The following is a 23,473-nucleotide window of genomic DNA, read 5'->3' as shown; positions in this document are numbered from 1 at the left end:
TATAGAAAATGTGTGCTCACCAGAGAGAGAGAGAGAGAGAGAAACTGAGAAAGTAAGCCGCCAGATCTGGAACTCAAGCTGCGGTCGGCCATGTGGGAGTCCAGCACCTCAACCACCACACCACCTGCTGGTCCCAGGCTTATCTCTTATTAATTTGGAAGGGGTTGAGAAGTTCTTGCACACATCCTTTTTTTATTTTTTAAAAATTTTTTAGGTATTTGCCATGAGGCCTGTGCGCTTGTGGAAAGAGACAAAGGGGGGGAAGTGAGAAATTGTCCCCCAAGGGGTATGGCCACACCACAGTCCCTTCTCCTCCATTCTCCTCTTGGGATTTTGGACACAAACACACACATGCACAGCACACTTTTCAAGCCTCTAGGTCCAGGACTCAAACCACAGAGTTGACCATGTGTGACCTAGAGCTTTAACCACCACACCACTTGCTGACCTCACCTTCCTTCTTTTATTGCACTTACCTTTCAGGACCTGGTGAACAAGTGGTTTTGCCTCCTTCATCATCCATCTCCCCCCCCAACCTCCAGTTGTCAAGTGGGAAAAAAAATGTAAGCGCTCTTCTCTTGCTTTCTGTAGAAAGGAAACAGAGGCAGAAGGGTAAACAACCCCTGCAGTCCCTACCTGGTCCATCAGCAAACCCTTTCAGTGCTATTGTAAAGTAAATTCTAACTGCTTCTAACCAGCCTCCCTGGTACTGTCATGGCTAAACCAGCATCATTTTCTCCTGGATGGCTGCATCAACTCCTCACCAATTCTCTTGCTTTCACTCCTCCCTTACAGGTCTTCACCCAGCAGCCAGAGGGACTCAGTTAGGTCATGTCCCTCCTCCTCAGAAATCTGCAGTACTTCCACAGACAAGCCCGTCTTTAAATGCCCCATGAGGTCCTGCACTGTCTGGCCCTTGACTACCTCCAGACCCCATCACTATCAGTCTTCTCTGATTGACTTGGCTGCACACTGGCATCTTTCTTGCTCCCGGAGCATTGCAAGCAAGTTCCTGCCTCAGAGCCCTTGTACTTTCTCAGATCCTTGCAATGCCTGTTCTCTCACTTCATTCAAGTTTCTGAACAAATGTTTCCTTCTCAAGAAGTTCCCAGGTTCTAATCCTGCCCTCTTCCATGTTTCTTTCTTTCCCCCTTTCTCCCATTCTTCTTTTTAACATTTATCACCATCCAACACATTTGTTCATTACCTGTTTCTTCCTATTAGGTTATATAAACACATACAGGTAGGAATCGTGATCTGATTTAATAATTGCTTTTATTCTCCACACTTAAGCCTGATACTTAGTGGGCACTTAAAGATCTGTAGAATAGGGACAGCAGGTGGCATGGTGGTTGGGGCACTAGATCCCTAATATGGCTGACTGCAGTTCCAGTCTTGGACCAAGTGGCTTGAAAATCATAATAAACAGAGACTAGCAGATGGCATAATGGTTATGTCACTGGACTCCCACATAGTTGACTATGGTTCAAGTCCCAGACAAAGCAGCTTAAAACTCATGCCGGGCACATGTGCCCAAGATCCCGAGAGGATGGATAATGGAGGAGAAGGGACTGCTGGAGGGGTGATTTCTCACCTTCTCTTTCTCTGTCTCTCTCTGCCAAGTATATGCACCCTATAGCAAAAATTTCTCTTAAAAAAAAGAAAATCACAATAAACAAACAAATTTTGTTTTTGTTTTTGTTTTCGTGGAGAGGTTTTTGCTATAGTGAATGTGCACTTGCCAGAAAGACAGAGAGAGACAAAGAGACAGACAGCAAGAAATCACCTTCCCAGGGGAGATGGCCATGCTGCAATCCTTTCTCCTCTATTCTCCTTTTGGGATCTTGGGCACGCACGCATATGTACCTGGCGTGAGTTTAAGTCACTGGGTCCAGGACTCGAAGTGTGGTTGACTACATGGGAGTCCAGCTACATAGCCATTACACCAACTGCTGGTCCCAACAAATGGTTTTATAAAATTAAATTAAATTTAAAAGATCTGGGAGCTGTCAGATGGCATGCTGGTTAAGATTACTGGACTCCCACATGGCCAACTACAGTTCAAGTCCCAAACCTGGTAGCTTGCTTTTTCACTTTCCCTCTCTCTCTCTCATTCTCGCTCTCGTTCTGTCCCTCTTTGGTCAAATTAGAATAAGAAAATAAATAAATAAAGTTAAATAAAATAATTTTTAAAAATAAAATCAAAAATCTGTGGAATGGGACCAGCAGATGTCATAATGGTTACTTCACTGGACTCCCACGTAGTCGACCATAGTTAGAGTCCTGGACCCAGCAGCTTAAAAAAAAGAAAACTCAACTCACAGTTTCACCAAAACTACTTAGTAACACTTTTGTTTTCATGATAATGACCAGATTGGGGCGGGAGGGGGGGTGAGGGGGGGAGAGACACCTCTCCCTTGTAGAGCTGTGTTGAAGGAGGAGGGGTTAAGAATAGAGCAGCCATCAACACACCTTTCCATTTCCCACCCTTTGAGGCACTTGGGGCATGCCACTTCCCTGTCCTCAAAGTCATCTCTAACTTAACAGGGCCCAAGAGTAACAGATTATCAGTAACTACTGGGTGGGTGAGAGGGTGAAGGAAGAAAGGACCTAGTAAAGTCCCTCTTCTGTGATGCTATTGCACTGGTAAATTTAGCTACAGGAGGGGTCAAACATCCTCACTAGTAACTGCTGATGTCGGGCTAGGTTTCATCACCTCTATGAACCTCTTTGGTAGAATGATGACAATACCTCCAAGCAAGATTTTGAAAATTTAAGCAATCAATTTTAGCTCAGAAAATACTAGCTGTTGTTTTTTTTTTGCTTATAGCTACAAATAAGAGAGGCACTCTGAGCAGCATGAATGGGGCCACTCACTTTTTGTTATTAAGAAAAAATAATAACAGCCAACATTTATTGAGCACTTACCATGGACCATTTAATTCTGCTGTCAATTCTGGAACGTAGAGACAGCTGTTCTTATTTTACAGCCAGAATACTGTACTCAGAGGGATAAAGGGTCTTGCCCTAGGTCCTACAGCCATGCAGTCACAGAGCTGGGGTTACAACTGCTCAGTCCAGGGGTCAGGAGGCCTGTGGCCAGGCTCTGCCCTGTCCCTGTGTGAGGCCTTGCAGGATGTCTTTCAGCTCCTCCAGGTCTGTTTCCCATCTAGTCAGGGAGTGGGTTGAGCTAGACATCTCTGTGAATGACAGAACATGACACTGTACAATTCAAGGCGTCCACTTGCCATATCAGGTAGCCCATGAGTTGCTCCTGGGCCTCCTGGTGGCAGCATTCTTGTGCAGTTTACCAGTGCTCTAGGTGTCCACGTGAACAGCATACCTCTGGGTATACCCTCCCTCAGCATCATCAGCTGCAGACAAAGTACTCCAGCCTCCTTGGCACCATCTCAGGCATCTCGCTGCTCTGCACCTTGAGGGGTTTGGTAGACTCGGGAGGAGATGAAAAGGGGAGACCAGAAGGAACTGGAATGAAGGAAATGCAACCCCAAGGGGAGCCTTCAGCTCTGAGTTTTTGGTTACAGGGGGGAGGAAGGAGTATTGTAGGGATTTGCTCCCATGCCCAAATCCTCCAGAGCTGTTGCCTTATGCTGTGGAATTCCAAACATTTCCGATCAGATAAAGGTGGCTGAAAATACCCAGGGACTTGTCTGGGCTAGTTAGAAACAGTGCTGGGGTGAAGAGGTTGAGGCCACAGGGGCAGAGCCCAGCAAATCTTTCCAAGAAGCTGATCCTGGGTCATTGATATGTCCATTGCCCTATTCCCCTAAATCCTGCAGCTCTGAACACAAGGCTCAGCCGGCTTTGAGGTGGAAGAGCAGACCTTTTTGTAGCAAGGAGACCTGTTCTGGAATGCTGTATCTCACCGTACACACTAATTACAGATCTTCCAGGTACCCCTGAGAGAGAACCCAGGCAGTCAGTCGCTCATTCATGTGAGTTACTTTTGTCACTCTCACACTGCAGCACTGTTGGTGTCCTTTGCAATGTCCATTTCCTTTACAGAAGGGTGAAGTCCCAGTTGGGAATGGGCTCACCTCAGTAAACCAGTGATGGAGCTGGGAAACAAAACCCACATTCCCTGATTGTCAGCCCAGTGCTCTTTCATCCACAGCATCCAGCACTGATCAGAACCAGAAGGAAGCGGGCATGGCTTTGGGCACCAAAAAAAAAAAAAAAGGGAGGAACTGCTTTGGACTAGGGAGCATTTGGGGGCAGAGATCCTGGAGGAGAGAGGGTTGGCCTTAGTCTTTGTAGGTTGCTACCTGAGCCCCTCCTGCCTTTTGCCTCAGCATGGTGCAGAAGATGCCTTTTCTAGATCATTCCTGTAAACTTCCTGTCCCACTTCCTGAGCATGGGAGAACTTAGTGTCTGGAGAATGCCATATACCCTCCCTAGTCGGCCAGAGTCTCGGGGCCACCTCTTTCTTAGTTTTGCCAGGCAGTGAGGGTGGAAATGAAGAGAGGAACTGACCTTTCTTCTCTTCCCTCCTCACTGTCTACCAATCATCCACACACTCTCCAGCACTTTCTCTGGGTCCAGCACTGGGCTAGGTCTAGAGGAAAGAGCCCATGGTCAAGTGAGGAAGAGAGAAGCTGGCCTCCTTGAAAAGTGGCTTGTGGGTTAAGATCTAAATGATAAGTAGAAGAGCTTGGTAAGGGGAATAGCATGGGCAAAGGTTCTGAGGCTGAACAGAGGGTGGCATACAAGGAATGAAGCTAGGGCTGGACCAAGATGTAGCTAAGGAGACCCTGTAGGACCTTGCAGGCCATGGAGAAGGCACCAAGACTCAAACCAAGTCTTAGACTAATAATAAGAACAGTAATAATATTAGCTACGGGAGGGGTAGCTGACATTTAGACAAAATTTACTATGTGTCATACACTGTTCTATTGAATCTTCACAGTGTCATTTGCTTAGTTTTTGTTTTTTGTTTGGTTTGTTGGATTCTTTTTTTTTTCTTTTAAGAATTATTTAATTTGATTGTATTTATTTATTCTTTTTTTTTTTTTTTAATTTGACCAGAGAGAGAAAGTGAGAAAGCAAGCCACCAGGTTCGGGACTCGAACCATGGTCAGCCATGCGGAAATGTCCAGCACCTTAACCACCACTCCATCTGCTGATCCCCAAGGTTGGTTGGATTCTTTTTAGGTTTTTGCTGTAGGGCACATGAGCTCACTAAAGAGAGACAGAGATGGAGAAAGGAAAGTGAGAAATCACCCATCAGGGTAGATGGCCACACTGCAGTCCTCTCTCCTCCATTTTCCTCTTGGGATTTTGGGCATTTGCACACATGTGCCTGGCATGATTCTCAGTCAGTCATGTGGGAATCCAGCATCTTAACCACCATGCCACCTGCTGGCCTCCTTGATTTTGTTTTTAATTGCCAGAGAGCACATACACTTGCCAGAGACAGAAGAAGCACCCCTTAATGGTATATGGTTGTCCTGCAGTCCCTTCTCCATTTCTCTATCCTATCAGGATTTAGGGCATACATGCATATGTGCCTGGTGTGTTTCTCAAGCTACCAGGACTAAGCATTTGAACCATGGTTGCCCATGTGAGATCCACTCTCTTGGGACCAGCAGTTAGCATAATGGCTATGTCACTGAACTCCCATGTAGTCGACCGTGGTTTGAGTCCCGGACCTGGTGGCTTAAACTCACACCAGGCATCTGTGCATGCATGCCCAAGATCCTGAGAGGAGAATGGAGGAGAAGGGATTGCTGCCTGGCCATCCCCCCTGGGGAGTGATTTCTCACATTCTATCTCTCTGTCTCTCTCTGTCTTTCTGGCAAGCACACGCGCCCTATAGCAAAAACCTCTCCCAAAAAAAAAAAAGGTGAGATCCACCCTCTTTAACACTAAGCCATAGCGCTGCCGGGGTTTTTTTTTTTTTTTTTTTTTAAGTAATTATTTATTTATTTAATTTTAATTTGACCAGAGAGAGAAAGAGAGAATGAAAGGGAAAGTGAGAAAGCAAACCACCAGGTTCGGGACTCAAACCACGGTCTGGCTATGTGGGAATCCAGCACCCTAGTCATCTCTCCACCTGCTGCCCCCCCCACCCCCGTGTTCTTTTCAAGTAACATTTTCACCCCATTTTGCAGGTGAGAGCCAAGCCAAACATCTTAATCTAGCAAGACTTCTCAGGTATCTGCTTTCTCAGTGTTCTGGTAGCCAGCATGGTGGAGAAATAGCCCTAAACTTGTTCTCATGGAGATAGCACTCTGTCTTACAAATGAGAAAGCTGATGCTTAGGGAAGAGCAGGACTTGGTCCAGGGTGAATGCTTGCAAAGCTTCCTCTGCCTGCCCGTGATGCTTTGTTTGACAGCTCTTAGGACAGTTTCCGGAGAGTGGCAGAGGGGAGAGGACCAGAACTAAGGCCAGCCAGTTGGGGAGATAGAGCAAGGGAGGCTTAAGTTCTTTAATAGGGAAAACCTTTCCAGTAGGGCTGTCCACTCTCGAAGTGCTCTTCCAGTGTGGAGGGAGTTCCCCATCATGAGTGTATAACAGATGGACCGTGAACACCCCCAGTGTGGACCATCTAGAGTGAAACAGACCCAGTGGTTGACTTTAGCACGCTACCTTTATGAATGAAATGGGGGTGTTAGGGGTGAGCACGGGTATACATAGAAGGTTGCACAGGTATTTTGTTTTGTTTTGTCTTGTTTTTTGAAGAAAGATTTTGTTTGTTTGTTTTTAAGAATTATTTTATTTAACTTAATTTTATTTGTTTGTTTGTTTATTTATTTATTTGACAGAGAGGGGCAGTGCAAACAAGAGTGAGAGAAAGAGAAAGTGAGAAAGCCAGGTCTGGGACTTGAACCGTAGTTAGCCGTGTGGGAGTCCAGAGCTCTTAACCACCACGCCACCTGCCAGCCCCTTGAAGAGAGGTTTTTGCTATAGTGCACATACGTTCATCGAAAAGACTGAGAGAGACAGAGAGACAAAAAGCAAGAAATCGCGATGGCCGCACCACTGGGGTGATGGCCACGCCACAATCCCTTCTCCTCCATTGTCCTCTCTGGATCTTGGGTACGCGCACACACACGTGCCTGGTGTGAGTTTAAGCTGCCGGGTCTGGAACTCAAACAATGGTCAACTCTATGGGAGTCCAGCAATGTAACCATTACACCATTTGCTGCTCCCTGCATAGGTTTTTTTTTTTTTTTTTTTTTTTTTTTTGGACCATTTGCTGCTCCCTGCATAGGTTTTTTTTTTTTTTTTGGAGAGGTTTTTGCTATAGGGCGCATGCACTCGCCAGACAGACAGAGACATAGAGATAGAAAGCAATAAATCACCCCCCAGGGGGAATGGTCATGCTGCAATCCCTTTTCCTCCATTCTCCTCTCGGGATCTTAGGCACACGCGCACGCACGCACACGTGCCTGGCGTGAGTTTTAAGCCACCAGGTCCAGGACGCGAACCACGGTCGACTATGTGGGAGTCCAGTGACATAACCATTACATTAACTGCTGGTTCCCGCATAGGTATTTTGTAAGGTCACTTTGCTCCAAGAATGAGCCTTGGTCCTTACCCTGGACACTGGGAAAAGAATGGAAGTCTGTGACAGCTACTTGTGAAAACATAGGGAATCTCCAGGGACAAAACGGGAGTTGAGTTGAGGGGAGACCCCAGAATCCCTGGGGATGAACACACATAAGCATGTAGCAGCTGCCTGAGAGTGGGTGATTGCTTAGCTCTGCAGCCAACTCCCACGTATGAACTCTGTGACCCGGGAGGGTGACGTGACCTTTCTGCCTCTGTGTTCTCTTCTGTAATGTGAAGAGGAATAACAGCACGTACTCAGTAGGGTCATTGTCAGGAGACAGTGGATTCATATACAGGAACCACGTAGAACCATGCCTTGTACCTAGTAAATATCAGCTGTTTTTATCATCATCACTCCCAGGGAAGGAGGCTGTGAGCCATCAAGTGAGCATTTCTGCCCCCAGTAAATGCTGTTCTGAATCGCCTCCCTGCCCCAAGCCCAGTACCCCAGGCCTGCGCTGGGGAGGTGGAGACCCACGCTCACGCTGCTGTGCCCGATAGCTTTCTGCATTCCCCAGCGGAGGTGTTATCGCCTCCCGGCACAACCACTTCCTTTTCTAAGAAATGAGCACATCTGTCAGGCTTAGCTTCTTAGAACTAACGGTGGGGGAGGAGGCAGGGGATGAGAAGGCTGGCAGCTGACAGGGGCAGAGTTGGGAGAATATTAACACAAAGTTTGCTGCAAGGACACTTCCAAATAGTCCTTGAAACCCAGATGGCTTGGGCTCCCTGTGACAGCCCCTGAGCCAGTAACACCAAGGTCACCTTGCTTCACTAAGTGCTTTCACCCCCTGATCTTACTACCCATGCCATAGGAGGTCAAGGCAGGAAGACCCAAGACTGAGAAGGTGGAAGGTTTGCCGTGGTGCCCACAACAGGCCTGGATGGGCTGAGGTGTCAGCCCTAGCACAATCGGGCCACCCACTTCTGTGTCCTGGTCCCATTGTGTTGCCTTGCCAAGCCGCCACATCCAAGCTTATGGTCCCCAGGAAGGAGGAGAAAGGCTGAGTTCCTCTCACATCTCTGAGGCCAGCAGCTCCCCCAGGAAAGCCAAGGGAAGTGGATTTCAACCACAAACCTCACTTCTTCCGAGTCTCTGCCTGTAGCTCCCTGCCAGAGGGTGATAAGACCTCACCATCTGCCCCACCTTGCTTCCTGCCGTCTCCCAAGGATCTCCTAACAAGGCCTTGTCTACTTAGCAGGCACTCATCAGCCTCTCTCTCCGGGAAACTGAGGCCAGGAGTAGAAAGTGACTCTGCAAGTGACTTCTAGTCTGTCCGTGTAGGGCTTAGAGGAGGCTGGGGCAAAGTACACACTTGGTCCCTGACACTTTCCTTTCACTGCTAGGAGCCCCTTCCTCTTCTCCACCTACCTCTTTCCTGAAATAACCGAGCAGGAAGGAAGTGGTGGGCCTGAGCCCTCCAGAGTCACCAGGAGGAAGGAAGGGCCCGTCTGGCACAGATTCTTGTTCCCTACTGAAGCCAGGACGGAAGGGTTTCACTTTCCCTCCTGGTCTCCGTCACATCCTTTTCCTGTGGCACCCAGTTCCCTTCAGCTGGCCGGGCCAGACCTTGTTCATTCAACTGGTGGCATTAGACCACTTTACCTTCCTAGAGGGATGTAGGCGGGGCCAGAGCCCCGGCCCAGAACATGTGATTACTGTCCAACACACTAGGGCTTGGAACCAGCTTTCCCACTCATCTGCTTTTGTCAGGCTTCTCAGGGCCTCTGAGCCTGTTTCTTTTCTTTTCTTTCTTTTTTTTTTTTTTTTGGAGAGATTTTCGCCATAGGGTGCGTGCGCTCGCCAGACAGACAGAGAGAGACATAGAGACAGAAAGCGAGAAATCACCCCCCGGGGGGATGGTCATGCCGCAATCCCCTCTCCTCCATTCTCCTCTCGGGATCTTGGGCACACACGCACACGCGCCTGGCGTGAGTTTCAAACCACCGGGTCTGGGACGCAAACCGTGGTCGACTACATGGGAGTCCAGCGACATAGCCATTATGCTAACTGCTGGTTCCCTCTGAGCCTGTTTCTGTGGACTTCGAACAAGGACCCCTTAGACACAGAGCTGTATGTACTGCTCCTAATGGGGGCTCGAGAAGCATTACTCTTGACACTGAGCCAAGGCGCTGGAGCCAGAGTATAGGTGTAGGCACTCAGCCAGGACCCAGCTTGCTGTGTGACGTTGAGCAAGTCGCAGATCATCTGTGGACCTCGGGGCCATCAGCCCTATAGTGGACTCACCACAGAGTCCCTGACAGGGTATGGAGATGGCTAACTAGAGTCTGCAAGAAGGAAGAAAAGTGCCTCTCTGGAGAAGTGCTCAGTAAGTGCCAGCTGCTGCCACTGCCACTGAAGAACTCTGGTTTTCTTTGGGTAGAGACAGCAAGGATGCAAGGGCAAGACTGGACATCAGAGTAGGCAGGAGGCCAGAACTCAGACAAATCCCAGTCCTGCCACTTTCCAGGTAGGGGTCTTGGGTAAGCTGTGGGGCCTCCATTTTCACATCTGTAAAATGGGGCTATACATTATGACAAGGATTAAATGAAAACAGTCATTCATTCATCTAAGGCAGACTCATTTAGAATGCACATATTGTGTTCCAGTTATAACACCAGGTTCTCAAGATAGAGGTGACAAAACCACACATAGTCTAGTAGGGGAAACAGGACCAAAAAACCTCTCAAGTGAGTATGATTGGACATGTAATTGGGGAAAATGGCCTAGTAGGGGTGGAGTGCCTTAGCACCAGCCCCGGCACGAGTAAAACATTCAGATGTTCAGTAAAAGGTCAGCCATCCTAGTGACAGTAATTATTATTATATTGCTGTTTAACAAGTGAAAACACTATAGGACAGAGAGGTGATAGAGCCTCCAAGTTAACTACTCGGATGAAGTGTGGACACATAGGAGATGAGAAAGAAGAAGGATGAGAAGTAGAAGACCATGGATCATGGGCCAGCCCGTGGCCTGGGTTAAAGAGGCACTGGATTTGACATGGCTGACTACATGGTTTGAGTCCCAGACCCAGTGGCTTGAAAAACATGCTGTGCGCATGTTTGCGTGTACCCCAAATCCTGGTAGGATGGAGAAACAGAGAAGAAATTATAGTGTGACTGTTCCCCATGGGAAGGTGCTTTCTCCCTCTTCTCTCTCTCTTTCTCTCTAATCTGATGAGCACATACACCCTTTGGCAAAACTTATAAAAAGAAATGACTACACTGCAGATTCAAACAGGGACTATACTTAAGCCCTTCACGAGTGTGGTGGTCTCCAGACATTTGGGTCCCTTCCCTTGGGGCATCATGCCAGCCTTGACTTGACCCCTGTGTCATTCGCTCAGCTACCTCTGGGCAGAGATCTGGCTAAAGTCAGCCTGTGCCTGTCTGGGTGGGCCCAGGTTTCAGACTGAGGTCAGACTCGATCCTTGTCTGCACTGAGCTCTCAGGCTGACGGGACTGACAGACACACAGACACAGGGCTTCAATCTAAGGACGCTGTTCCTCTCCCTCTCACCTCAGGGCCTTTGCACTGGCTGCCTCTGCTTGTCATGCTCATTCTTATCCAAGATTGTTCCATCTTCCCATGGCTGCTGCTGCCTTGTCCCTCAGGTCTCAGCAGAGACCTCACTTTCACAGAGACCTTTTCTGATCACTGCACCGATACTAGTCCCCCAGGGGAGTATTCTCTATCACATCCCCACAGCTTACTTTTATCATCTCTGAAATTGTCTTTTCTTTTTTCTTCCTGCTTCCCACTAGGACAATGTTTCTCAATCTTTTTCTTTCTTATCACCTCTCCCTTAGGAGTTTGTTAGATATTTTGTCCTAATTGTCCTCTTGTGAAATTTGAATACCATAGCTATCCTGCATCTCTCTGTACCACGGCCCACGGAGCACTACAAGCCATTGCAGTATCTAAAAACCTTCCATGTCATACTATTGGAGGATATCTTGTTGCCGATGAGGTGGATTAGAACGTAAGCTCTGTGAGAGCCTGGTTCACTGTCCTGTTAACCAGTGCCAGGTGTGGAGACAGGTGCTTAATAAACATTTATGGTTATAAATGGAGGTCCAGGGACCCTGGAAACACAAAAGAAACTTCTATACCAGAACTGGAGGGGGGATGAACAGGGAAGAGGGAACTCCAAAGGGGAGTCTTTTTCTTTTTTTTTTTGAGAGGTTTTTGCTACAGGGCGTGTGCACTTGCCAGAAAGACAGAGACAGAAAGCAAGAAATCACCCCCCAGGGGGATGGCCACACCACAATCCCTTCTCTGGGGATCTTGGGCATGCATGCACGCACGCACATGCCCCTGGTATGAGTTTAAGCTACCAGGTCCAAGACTTGAACCATGGTCAACTACACGGGAGTCCAGAAACATAGCCATTACACCAATTGCTGGTCCCCAAAGGGGAGTCTTAAAGACTGAGTGGTGGGGCCAGCAGGTGGCATGGTGGTTAAGGCACATGACTCCCACCCACATGGCTGACTGTAGTTTGAGTCCTGGACCTGGGAGCTTGCTTGCTCACTTTCTCTCTCTCTCTCTGTCTCTATCAGGTCAGATTAAAATAATAATAATAATAAATACAATTAAGTAATTATACAATTAAGTAATTCTTTTTCGTTAAATGTATTTATTCATTCATTTATTTTAATTTGACCAGAGATAGACACAGAGAGAGAGAGGGAAAGTGAGAAAGGAAGCCACCAGACCCGGGACTCAAACCATGGTCGGCCATGTGAGAGTGTCCAGCACGTTAACCATCATGCCACCTGCTTATCCCCACAATTAAGTAATTCTTAAAAAAAAAAAAAAAAGAAAAAAAGAAGTCTGAGCAGGGATTGGCTAACCGAGTAAGAGAGATGTGGGGAGGTTGACTAATAAAGGATCCAGTGTGGGCAGAAGTGCAAGAGCATGGGACACCTGGAGTGCGCAAATCAAGGTGGTTCCACATGCATGGAAGGATTGGAGGAGGAAAGGCCTTGAAAGTGGCCCCATGCTGAACCTCTCCAGGGACCACATCAGGAGACCGAGGTTCCTAATCCAGTCTAGTCTCAACCACAGATTGGCTGTGGGAAACAGAACAGGTGGGTGACCCTGCTGACTTGAGGGAGCTGCCTGGCTAGGAGCCCGTGACTCTCTTGTGGAGGTCAATAGCCACTGCTTGTCTCCAGTGGCCCTTAAAACCCTGATGTGGTCCCCCATGGCAGAGGTCAGCTGTAAAGAGAAACTTCCCCTACCATGCTCTAACCCAAGCTAAAGCTGCAGACATGCCCTGGGCCTGGGTCTTCCAAAGACCTCCCTGAAACCCACCCCCTTAGACCTCATGTACTGCCCACCACACCAGGCCTGGCTCAAAGCAGTGGGAGCCACCTGAGGAGCAGGAGGGGCTTATCTCTGCTTTTCCAGACCAGGGTTGCTCTCAATCCTGTTTATTTATCCAGAACAGCCGCCCGCTGAGAAAATGGCTATGTTTGTTTCTAAGTGTGTCGTGTGAACCGTGGGCTAAATATACCCACACCACCGCCTCTCCAGCACCCGCCCTGGAGCAGCACGGCCCACTTTGCTCGTGTGTTCTCTGCAAAAGCAATCCTCAGAATCCACACCCCCTGGAAATCCTCCGCCTCCTCCCTGGAGAAGGCACTCCTGGAGTGGAGATGAAGGTTGTTCTGGCCAACAACACAGGAGTGGGGACTGGGGTGTGTCAGTGCCTTGTTCTCTGTGGCACTGAAATGTGAATGTCCCCTCCCTGGCATGACTATTCCTGGACAGTGAATGCTTTGTGCCTTTGCAAGGACAGGGCCTGTTTACTCCAACCCTGCCCCAGAGCTGAAAATGTCCTGTGGCTGCCAGCCCTCTGCTTCAGGAAAGTTCCCATCAAGGGAGCCAGGCCGCTCCCACTTTGACAACAACTCTGGCATCCCTCGTTTCTTGTGGGACATTTGGTCCCTTGGGATAACCAGGGCCTTCTGGTCAAGGCCTCATTTCTCCCATGTTCCCCACAGCCTGGGACTTCCCCCATCACAGATAAGTCTTTTGTGTGTGTGTGATTTCATCTGGGCTCACTTAACTCGGGGCTGGCCAGGATGGAGAGGGGACAGAGAGGTACATCCATGCCTACTGACCCCCTCCCAGAGCCCAGGCTCCACCTCAACTCTGCTCCTAAGTCCTGCCTCCTCAGAGACCTTTCAGCATGACTGACAGGATAAGTCCCCCCAGCTCCAACATAAGGGAAGTGTCCTGCTAATGCTGCCCTCACTTTGATTTTTCTTTCTTTACTTCACCTTTGGGCACATGTTGTATGCAGGAGAGAGAGAAAACGAGAAAGCACTCCCCACAGTGGTTAGTCATGCCTCAGTCCCCTCTCCTCCATTCTCCCCTCTGGAATTTGGGTGAGCATGCACATCCACTAGGTATATTTCTCAAGCTACCAGGTCTGGGATGCAAACCATGCAGTCAGCCATGTGGGATCCAGCCACCTTAACCACCATACCACTGACTGGCCCAAGCAGCAATACTTTGAAGCTAAGTAGTCCTGCAGTGTGATGATGGCTCTGCCATCTGTGAGCTGGATGTCTCCTCCCTTGAACCTCAGTCATCTAAACTGTGAAATGGGGCTCAGTGTCTACCTCTGGGAATTCTGATAAAAGTGAAAGAAGTGGGTTAGCAATGCCCAGCACTTAGACATGCAGTGCATGTGTTCTACTTTCTGAGCACCAACTATGTGCCAGATACTGTTCCGAGGCCTGTGTATACAGGAACAAGGCATGATCTCTGCCCTCATCAAGACACATCTGGTATAGAAGACAAATCAACAAAAACAAAGTATAAAGTCTGGTTATGAAAAAATACTGAAAAAGGGACCAGCAGATAGCTAGTGTTACATCACTGGACTCACACATGGCCAACTGTGGTTCAAGTCCTGGACCCAGTGACTTGAAACACACCAGGCACATGTGCATGTGTGCCTAAAATCCCGAGAGGAAAATGGAGTAGAAGGGATTGTGCCATGGCCATCCCCACTGGGGGTTGCTGAAAAGAAAAAGTGGGCCAGCCAGTGGCATGGTGATTAAGATGGCAAATGTTGGAGGAAGAGACAAGAGGCCAGTGCTACTGGAGTGGGGAGGAGACTGGCTCCTGTTTGGCCTTGCTGGCCATGCTAGGGAGTGGGGACATTATTCCAGGTGTGCTAGGGAGCAGGGACATTATTCCAGATGTGCTGGCGAGCCTTGGGAAGGTGTGTGTTGTGTCCGTCCCTCTGGTCAACCTTCTGGTCAGCCTTGTGGAGTGTGGTCTGCATAGAGGGCCTTTCAGTGGCTAGAAGTTAAGCTGGGAAGAGCTCTGGTTTGTGTCCGGGCTACCTCCCTCCCTAATGGTTCGATAAATGTGGAGGGTTCCCTCACCCAGGTTGGCAGCTCAGTGCGTGGGGCACTGTCCTAGGTATCAGGGATAGCATGCTCAGTGACACTGGCTTCCTAAGTGCAGGGGAAAGCTGCTGGAGCACTTGAAGCAGACACGCTGAGATCTGATCTGCTTTTAGAAATCTTCTTTGTGCAGGGTGTGGACTGAGGGGGTTATTGTGACTAGAAGTGGACCATGCAGGTAGCACAGGTGAGCAAGTTGACATGTGGCACCTGGGGCCAAGTGGAGACAGCAGGCCCCGTCTGAGGGGCAGCCTCTGCACCTGCTGGGACCAGGTGGAAATGGAAGTCCAGTGGGGGGAGTGCATCAAGAGGCAAGATGGGGGGGCTGACAGGTGGTGTGGCGGCTAAGGGCACTGGGGACTTCCACATGGCTGACCATAGTTCGAGTCCCAGACCTGGTGGCTTGCTTTCTCATTCTCTCTCTCTCTCTCTCATATATATTTTTTTTTTTTTTGGAGAGATTTTCACTGTAGGGCGCGTGCGCTCGCCAGACAGACAGAGAGAGACATAGAGACAGAAAGCGAGAAATCACCCCCCAGGGGGGATGGTCACGCCGCAATCCCTTCTCCTCCATTCTCCTCTCGGGATCTTGGGCACGCACGCACACGCGCCCGGCGTGAGTTTTAAGCCACCGGGTCCAGGACACGAACCGCGGTCGACTACGTGGGAATCCAGCGACATAGCCATTACGCTAACTGCTGGTTCCCGAATATATATTTTTTTAATGCGGCAAGACATAATGCAGCAAGACATGAGCTCGGGAGCCAGCTAGTGACCTGCATTCCACACTCACACGCTGAGCATTTAGTTCTAGGTGTGTCACCAGGTTTGGAATCTGGTCCCACCACTGACAAAGCCAAGTGACCTTGATCATGGCCCTTGGCCCTCAAAATCGCAGCTTCTTGATTTGTAAATGGGGGGAGAAAGCCTCATTATAGCATTGTTAGGAGGGTTTAAGGACAAACTGGGTAGGAAACTTCCTCATAAAAGGGTGCTGCAGGCTGCCCTCTCCCTACTCAATAGGCTGGCTGCACCCTGAGCTGGGTGTTTAGCTACCACCCCTCTTCCATATCATGTGCTTCCCTCCTGACCTAGCTTCAGAGCAGAAGGCTGTTGCTCACCTCCTCCTGGGCCAAGTCACACCCTCTAGGGTGGGGGACAGGGGCTCAGAAACCCCAACATGAGAGCCTCCCAATCCTGCATCCTTGTTACCCTCTCTGCCCTGCTTTTCCCATCTACCAGCCTACCCAAGCCAGAGGCTCCCCTGAAGGAGAAGGAGACTCTGGCTGAAAAACCCCAAGACTTCCTCAGCTTCTGAATCTGCCCTGAATCACTCTGGGAATTTAGCCCTGTTCCTTTCCCCTCTTCTCTGGCATGCAGTAGCATTGATAAGACTCTGCACTCCTCAGGCTGTGACCACAGGTGCCCAGGTTCTAGTCCCCATCCAGCCTACAGGCCGGAAGCAGTGGCATAGGCCAGGTAATCCCAGTGATTCAGGAGGCTAAAGCCAGAGGATCACAAGCTCCAGGCTGTCCCAGACAACACGGTGAAATCCTATCGGAAGAAGAGTCAGGCACTGTGCCTAAGGCAGGAGAACTGTGACAATGAGTCCCTCCCTATCTCTTAAAAACAGTGAGATGGGGACCAGCAGTTGGCGTAATGGCTATGTCACTGGACTCCCATGTAGTCGACCACGGTTCGAGTCCTGGACCTGATGGCTTAAATTCATGCTGGGTGCATGTGCGTGCATGCCCAAGATCCCAAGAGGAGAATGGAAGAGAAGGGTTGGCTGCGTGGCCATCCCCTGGGGAGTGATTTCTCACTTTCTGTCTCTTTGTCTTTCTGGTGAACACAAGGGCCCTATACCACCCCCCTCCAAAAAAAAAAAAAAAAACCAGTGGGCTGGGGCTAACAGGTAGCATGGTGGTTGATGCGTGGACTCCCACATAGCCAACCATGCTTCAAGTCCCAGACCTGGTGGCTTGCTTTCTCACTCTCCCTTTCTGTCTATCTCTCTCTGGTCAAAATTGAAGAATAATGATAATAATTTAAAATAAATAAATTGTTAAAAAAAAAAAAAAAGGAAAAAAACAGTGGCATGGGGGTAGGAAAATGCAATCCAGTAGCATCGTGGTTGAGGGAGTAAAATCCCATATGGCTGACCATGTGGTCAAATCCCAACCCTGGCATAGAAAACACACCAGGCCCATTCATGTGTGTACCCTAAGTCCCCACAGGATAGAGAAATGGAGAAGAGATTGCATTGTGATCATACCCCACTGGGGATTCTTTCACCCTCTGTCTCTTTCTGGCTAGCACACATGCCTCTGGCTTTTTCTTTTTTTAAAGGTGGAGGCCTAGTAGCTCCACCTCACCTCCAGGTTCCACGCCAGGCTCCTCTCTGGCTTCCAGGCCCCACACAGGCTGGCCCCTATTCACCCCTGCACCATCCCCTCCTCTCCAGTGTCACTCCAGCCTCCTGGCTTGCTGTCAGTTCCCTGACCCTGCCATCTTTCTCACGTGGGATTCTTTAGTGAGTACCTTAGTGAGGCTGTCTGCCTCTCTTAAGTTTTCTTAACAATAATATGGGTCAGTCATCCCCAGCTAAGAGTAAAGGAAGAGGGCTGGGGCCGGCAGGTGACATGGTGGTTGAGGGTGCTTGCCGGGTTCCCACATGGCCAACTGTGGTTCAAGTCCCAGACCTGGCAGCTTACTTTCTCACTTTCCTTCTTTCTCTTTCTCTCTCTCTCTCGCGCGCACCCTCTCTCTCTCTCCCTCTCCCCCTCCCTCTCTCTCTCTCTCTCTCATGCGTGTGCACTCTCTGTCCTTCTCTGGTTAAATTTAAATAAATAAATAAAAAGGTAAATAAAATAATTTTTTAAAAATAATAAAAGAGGAGAACCCTGGGGCTAGCAAGTGGTGTGGTGGTTAAGACACTGGATTCCCACATGGCCAGCCATAGTTTGAGTCAAGGATCCGGGAACTTGAATATCGTACCAGGCATGCATGCCCAAAATCTCGAGAAGAAAAGGGATTGCAAAGCTGTACCTCTGGTCTGGGGTGATTTCTTACTTTCCCTCTCTCTGTCTCTTTGTTTCTCTCTGGCAAGCATATGTACCCTATGACAAAAACCTTAAAAAAAAAAATAGGGGCCAGCAGGTGGCATGGTGGTTGAGGGTGTAGGATTCACACATGGCTGACCATGGTTCGAATCCCAGGCCTGGTGCGTTGTCACTTTACCTCACTCTCCTTCTCTGTCTGTCTCTGTCTCTCATATTTAAAAATAAATGAAATTAAAAGATAATAAATAAAGTTGAATAAAAATAATTCTTAAAAAAAAACTTAAAAAGTAAAAGGGGGGGCTGGCAGGTAGCATGGTGATTGGGGCACTAAACTCCCACATGGCTGACTACAGTTCCAGTCCCAAACCTGGTGGCTTGCTTTCTCACTTTCTCTTTCTCTCTGATCAAATTAAAAATAATAATAATGCTGAATAAAATTAAATACTTTTTTTTTTTTAAAAAAAAAGAAAAAAAGAAAGAGGAGAGCCCTTAACCGTTTTATCTGGGCCAAAGTGGCACTGATGGCTACAGTTTTTCCATCACCAAGGCCACTGCATGTGGCCTACCACCTACCCACCCACACTGCTGTCTGAGGACTCAAACAGTGCCTCCCCTTCTCTCTCTGCAGGACACTTTTGTGGAACTCTACGGGAACAATGCAGCAGCCGAGAGCCGGAAGGGCCAGGAGCGCTTCAACCGCTGGTTCCTGACAGGCATGACTGTGGCCGGCGTGGTTCTGCTGGGCTCGCTCTTCAGCCGGAAATGACCAGACACTGACCACCCACTTACCCTCCTGCCCCCACCCTGCCCCACCACATCCCTCCGTCCAGCCACCATTGCCACCAGGAGAACCACTACATGCATATCACACCCATCCACCATCACAGGGTTGGGCCTAAACTTGGTCCCCTGCAGTTAGTTTTCTAGAATCTACCACGCTTCTGTGAGAGCCACCCTTGCCGACACCTCAGTTCTCTTGGCCTCACAATCCAGAGTTTCCCCCAAACCTGCCCCACTGAAGCTGGCAGATGTGGGGGGAGTTTGTGCTGGGGGCGGGAGGGCCCTGCCTGATTGGTGGACCCTCACCCTTTCACCTCCAAGAATGCTTTCCTGCCAGGGAGCTGAAAAGTTTTCTGAACCTCTTCGCCAGAAAGAAAGACTAGATTGCCTTTGTTTCGATGTTTGTGGCCTCAGAATTTATCATTTCCCATTGACCCTAGACCTGGGTTCCCCTTCTTTCCATCCCTACCCCCAGAGCCATTTGGGGGCCAGTTTTGACTAATTAGGTGTTCAGGCTGCTTAGAATAAAGAAGCAAAGATGGGGACTCCCTCCCCACCTCTGGCCTGGCCAAAGTCCCCACTTCCAGTCTGAATGTTTTCCAGAGGTCTCTGACTAGAGGCCCCACCCCAGAGGGAGGGGGCTACAGCTGCAGGAAGCACCCCATGCCAAAGCTAAGGTGGCCCTTGCAGTTTTGCACCAGCCTAGTCCCTTCCCCTCTCCCAGCTCCCCTGACCATGACCAAGGGACCAACAGGGCCCAAGCAGGTGCCCAGAGCTGTTGATGGCCTCAGCTGCCTCACTTCCTGCACGGAGATCAGCCTTGGCATCTTTGCCTTGGGCTGCTTCCCATGGGGTCCAGGTGTTGAGGGGCCTTGGCCCAGAGGTGAAGGGGGGCTATAGGAGCAGCTATGGGAGCCCTAGGGTCTTCCCTACCTCAGGCAGGAAGCGCAGGAAGGAGAGCCTGGTTCTCGGGGTGGAGGTGGGGAGGGGTCAGTCCCGCCTGGCCGGGCAGATTTGCCCAACCCCGTCCAGCCTGGGCAGCTGGGCTGCCAGGGCCAGAATGGCCTCAGGAGTCCTTCAGGCCTGTCTCTCCTCTGTTCCACCCTTGGCCTGTCATCTCTGGGGGGCCTAGCCCAGCCCTGGCCATCCCGGGCTCTCTGCTGTACATATTCGAGACTAGTTTTTATTCCTTGTGAAGATGATATACTATTTTTGTTAAGCGTGTCTGTATTTATGTGTGAGGAGCTGCTGGCTTGCTGTGCGTGTGCACGTGGAGAGCTGGTGCCCGGAGATTGGACGGCCTGATGCTCCCTTCCCCTGCCCTGGTCCAGGGAAACTGGCTGGGGTCCTGACTCCTGAGGGGCACCTGTCCCTCCCCCAACCCCCTTGCTCTTTGAAATAGTCGGTGTGAAAGTGAAAGTGCAGTTCAGTAATAAACTGTGTTACTTCAGTGAGCAAAGAGCCTGGTCTGTGTGTTCTGGCAGGGGGAATGGAGGGGCTACCTGGCTGACTGAGAGCGAGCACTTACTGGTCCTATTTTGCTGCCCTCAGAGGAGGGCCTTTAACAAGTCCCTTCCTCTCCTTGAGGCCAAATTTCTCCACCTGTTCCTTGGGAAAGTTTTTATTGACCTAGGCACTGGGGATCTTGCAGCCAACAAAGCCCCTTCAGTGTCCAGTCTAGGGTCGATGGACAGTTAAGGGCAGGCACACATTCTGCAAATTCCATCGTTCGATTTCATCTTCAAGCAAACAGTCAAGACTGCGTGTCTGTGGGACCAGAAGATGGCATAATGGACATCGCTGGACCCAATAGCTTAGAACTCAGGCCAGGTACATGTATGTACATACATGCAGGGGAAGGATTGTGACATGGCCATGCTGCCTGGGGGTGATTTCGCGCTTTCTACACACCTAGGCTAGATGGTCTATCTGTTACTTACAAGATCACTGTTGGGCATGTGGTCCTTTGCTGACCAAAACACCCTTGTGTGGCGTAGACTAAGTTTACATGGAGGGCTTAGTGAAGGAGGTAAAGAAGGGGTCAGGGGCTAGCAGGTGGCATAGTGGTTATGTCGCGGGACTCCCACATGGTCGATTGCAGTCTGAGTCCCAGACCTGGTGACTTGAAAATTACACCGGGTGCATGTGCGTGCATGCTGAAGAGAAGGGATTTATCACTTTGTCTCTGTCTCTCTCTAGCGAGCACACACACCTTAAGGCAAAAAACCTCTTCTTTTTTTTTTTTTTTGGAGAGATTTTTCGCTATAGGGCGCGTGCGCTCGCCAGACAGACAGAGACATAGAGACAGAAAGCGAGAAATCACCCCCCAGGGGGGATGGTCACGCCGCAATCCCTTCTCCTCCATTCTCCTCTCGGGATCTTGGGCACGCACACACACGCGCCTGGCGTGAGTTTTAAGCCACTGGGTCCAGGACGCGAACCGCGGTCGACTACATGGGAGTCCAGCGACATAGCCATTATGCTAACTGCTGGTTCCCAAAAACCTCTTCTTTTTGTAAGAAGTATTTATTTAATTTTATTTATTAATACTATTACTTAATTCAACCAGAGACAAAAGCAAGAAAGCAAGCCACCGGTTTCAGGATTTGAACCGTGGTTGGCCATGGGGCAAGTCCAGCACCCTAACCACCACCTGCCAGCCCCAAGGCAAAAACCTCTTTTAAAAAAATAGTGGGGAGGATCAGCAGTTGGCGCAATGGCTATGTTGCTGGACTCCCATGTAGTCAACTGTGGTTTGAGTCCCAGACCCGGTGGCTTAAACTCATACCAGGCGTGTGTGCATGCATGCCCAAGATCCCAAGAGGAGAATGGAGAAGGGATTGTGGCATAGCCATCCCCCCTGGGGGATGATTTCTCACTTTCTGTCTCTGTCTCTCTGGCGAGCACACATGCCCTATAACAAAAATCTCTCAAAAAAGGGGGGGGCTCAGACTTGAAATAATAAAAAAAATTTTTTGGAGAGGTTTTTCACTATAGGGTGCATGCGCTCGCCAGACAGACAGAGAGAGACATAGAGACAGAAAGCGAGAAATCACCCCCCAGGGGGGATGGTCACACCGCAATCCCTTCTCCATTCTCCTCTCGGGATCTTGGGCATGCACGCACATGCGCCCGGCGTGAGTTTTAAGCCACCGGGTCTGGGACGTGAACCGCAGTCAACTATGTGGGAGTCCAGCGACATAGCCATTACGCTAACTGCTGGTTCCCTTGAAATAAAAATTTTAAAGTAGATTCCACTGATTTCAGATAAATTAGAGAAAGCTCTAGAAAAGACTACGCCAAGGTGACAGATTTTTGCAGTAGGGATGCCATTATAAATAATAAAAATGAAGCACATGTCTGAGGCCACTGCAACCCAAGAGAATGCTCCAGAAGCATTGAACAGGGGATCTGAACTTGTCTGGGGCCAAGAATCAGGGAGGGCTCCCTGGCTTGGAAGAGCTGACTTGAAAGGCAGGTTTGGAGAATGCATGAGAATTAACTAGTGGGGGCAAGCAGGTAGCATGGAGGTTAAGGCACTGGATTGCCAACTGAGGTTTTTGTCCTGAACCCTTGAAAACCTGGGGTGGGGGGAGCATAAATCCTGATAGGATGGAAGAGAAGGAATTGTGGTATGGCCATCTCCCTGGGGGTGACTCTTCTCTCCCTTTGTCTTTCTCCAGCAGGTGCACACACCCTATGGCAAAAAACTATTAAATAAAGAACAGCAGGGTGGTTAAGGCAGCTAGGTTCCACATGGCCATCTACACATTTTAAGTCCCAGACTCTGTGGCTTAGTAAACACCCAGTGCATGTGTGTGCATGCCCAAAATCCCAAAGGAAGTGAAAAGTGGAGAAAGAAAAGCAATGTGACCATCCCCCATTGGGGTACTTCTCATTTTCTCTCTCTTTCTCCAGCAAATGCATGAGCCCTTTGGGGGGGGCAATAACTTAAAGGGAGGGGCCAGCAGATAGCACAACAGTTATGTCTCTGGACTTCCACATAGCTGATTGTGGTTCAAGTCCCGGACCCAATGGCTTGAAACTCACATCAGGAGCATGTGCATGTGTGCCCAAGATCCCAGGAGGGGAATGGAGAAACAACTGTGGGGAAGCCATCTCCCCGGGGGTGTGGGGGTGGTGGGGGGTGGAGGGGGTGTGGTGATTTCTCACTTTCCCTCTCATTGTCTCTATCTCTCCTAAATGAGTGTACACACCATAAGGTAAAAATCTCTAAAAAAAAGAAAATGAATAGGATCAGCAGTTGGCATAATGGCTAAATCGCCGGAATCTCATGTACGCGATTCGAGTCCTGGACCAGGTGGCTTAAACTCACACCTAACGCGTGTGCGTGCGCGCCCAAGATCCTGAGAGGAGAATGGAAGAGTCCCAAGGGACTACAGTGTGGCCATCCCCCCGGGGGGATGATTTCTTGCTTTCTGTCTCTCTGTCTCTGTCTTTCTCACGAGTGCATGCGCCCTATAGCAAAAACCTCTCAAATAAATAGAGAAAAAAGAAAGGAAAAAGAAGGGAGGGAGGCAAGAGAGATCATGGGAAGAAGATGCAAGAGCACGGGGTGAGCAGGGGGTGTCCTCGGGCTGAAGGAAAGTTGGGATGTGCGGAG

The 23,473-nt window shown here is 49.4% G+C and overlaps 1 protein-coding gene across 7 annotated transcripts in view; it reads left to right on the top strand.

Moving 5' to 3' along the window:
• BCL2L1 (BCL2 like 1) overlaps nt 1-20,303 on the top strand; it is a 72,434-nt gene extending 52,131 nt beyond the window's left edge. For all 7 annotated transcript variants that reach the window (XM_006154722.3, XM_006154721.3, XM_027774271.1 and 4 more), the window contains exon 3: nt 18,698-20,303. In XM_006154722.3, the coding sequence (XP_006154784.1) occupies nt 18,698-18,835 (138 nt within the window). In that variant the 3' untranslated portion in view covers nt 18,836-20,303. The remainder of the gene's footprint in view (nt 1-18,697) is intronic.
• The last annotated feature ends 3,170 nt before the right edge of the window (nt 20,304-23,473 follow it).

The sequence above is a fragment of the Tupaia chinensis genome, unplaced genomic scaffold (genome assembly GCF_000334495.1).
Source record: "Tupaia chinensis unplaced genomic scaffold, TupChi_1.0 Scaffold000418_1, whole genome shotgun sequence".
NCBI classification, from domain to species: domain Eukaryota; kingdom Metazoa; phylum Chordata; class Mammalia; order Scandentia; family Tupaiidae; genus Tupaia; species Tupaia belangeri.
Note: the sequence above shows the minus strand (reverse complement) of the source record. Positions and strands in the feature narration are given on the sequence as shown.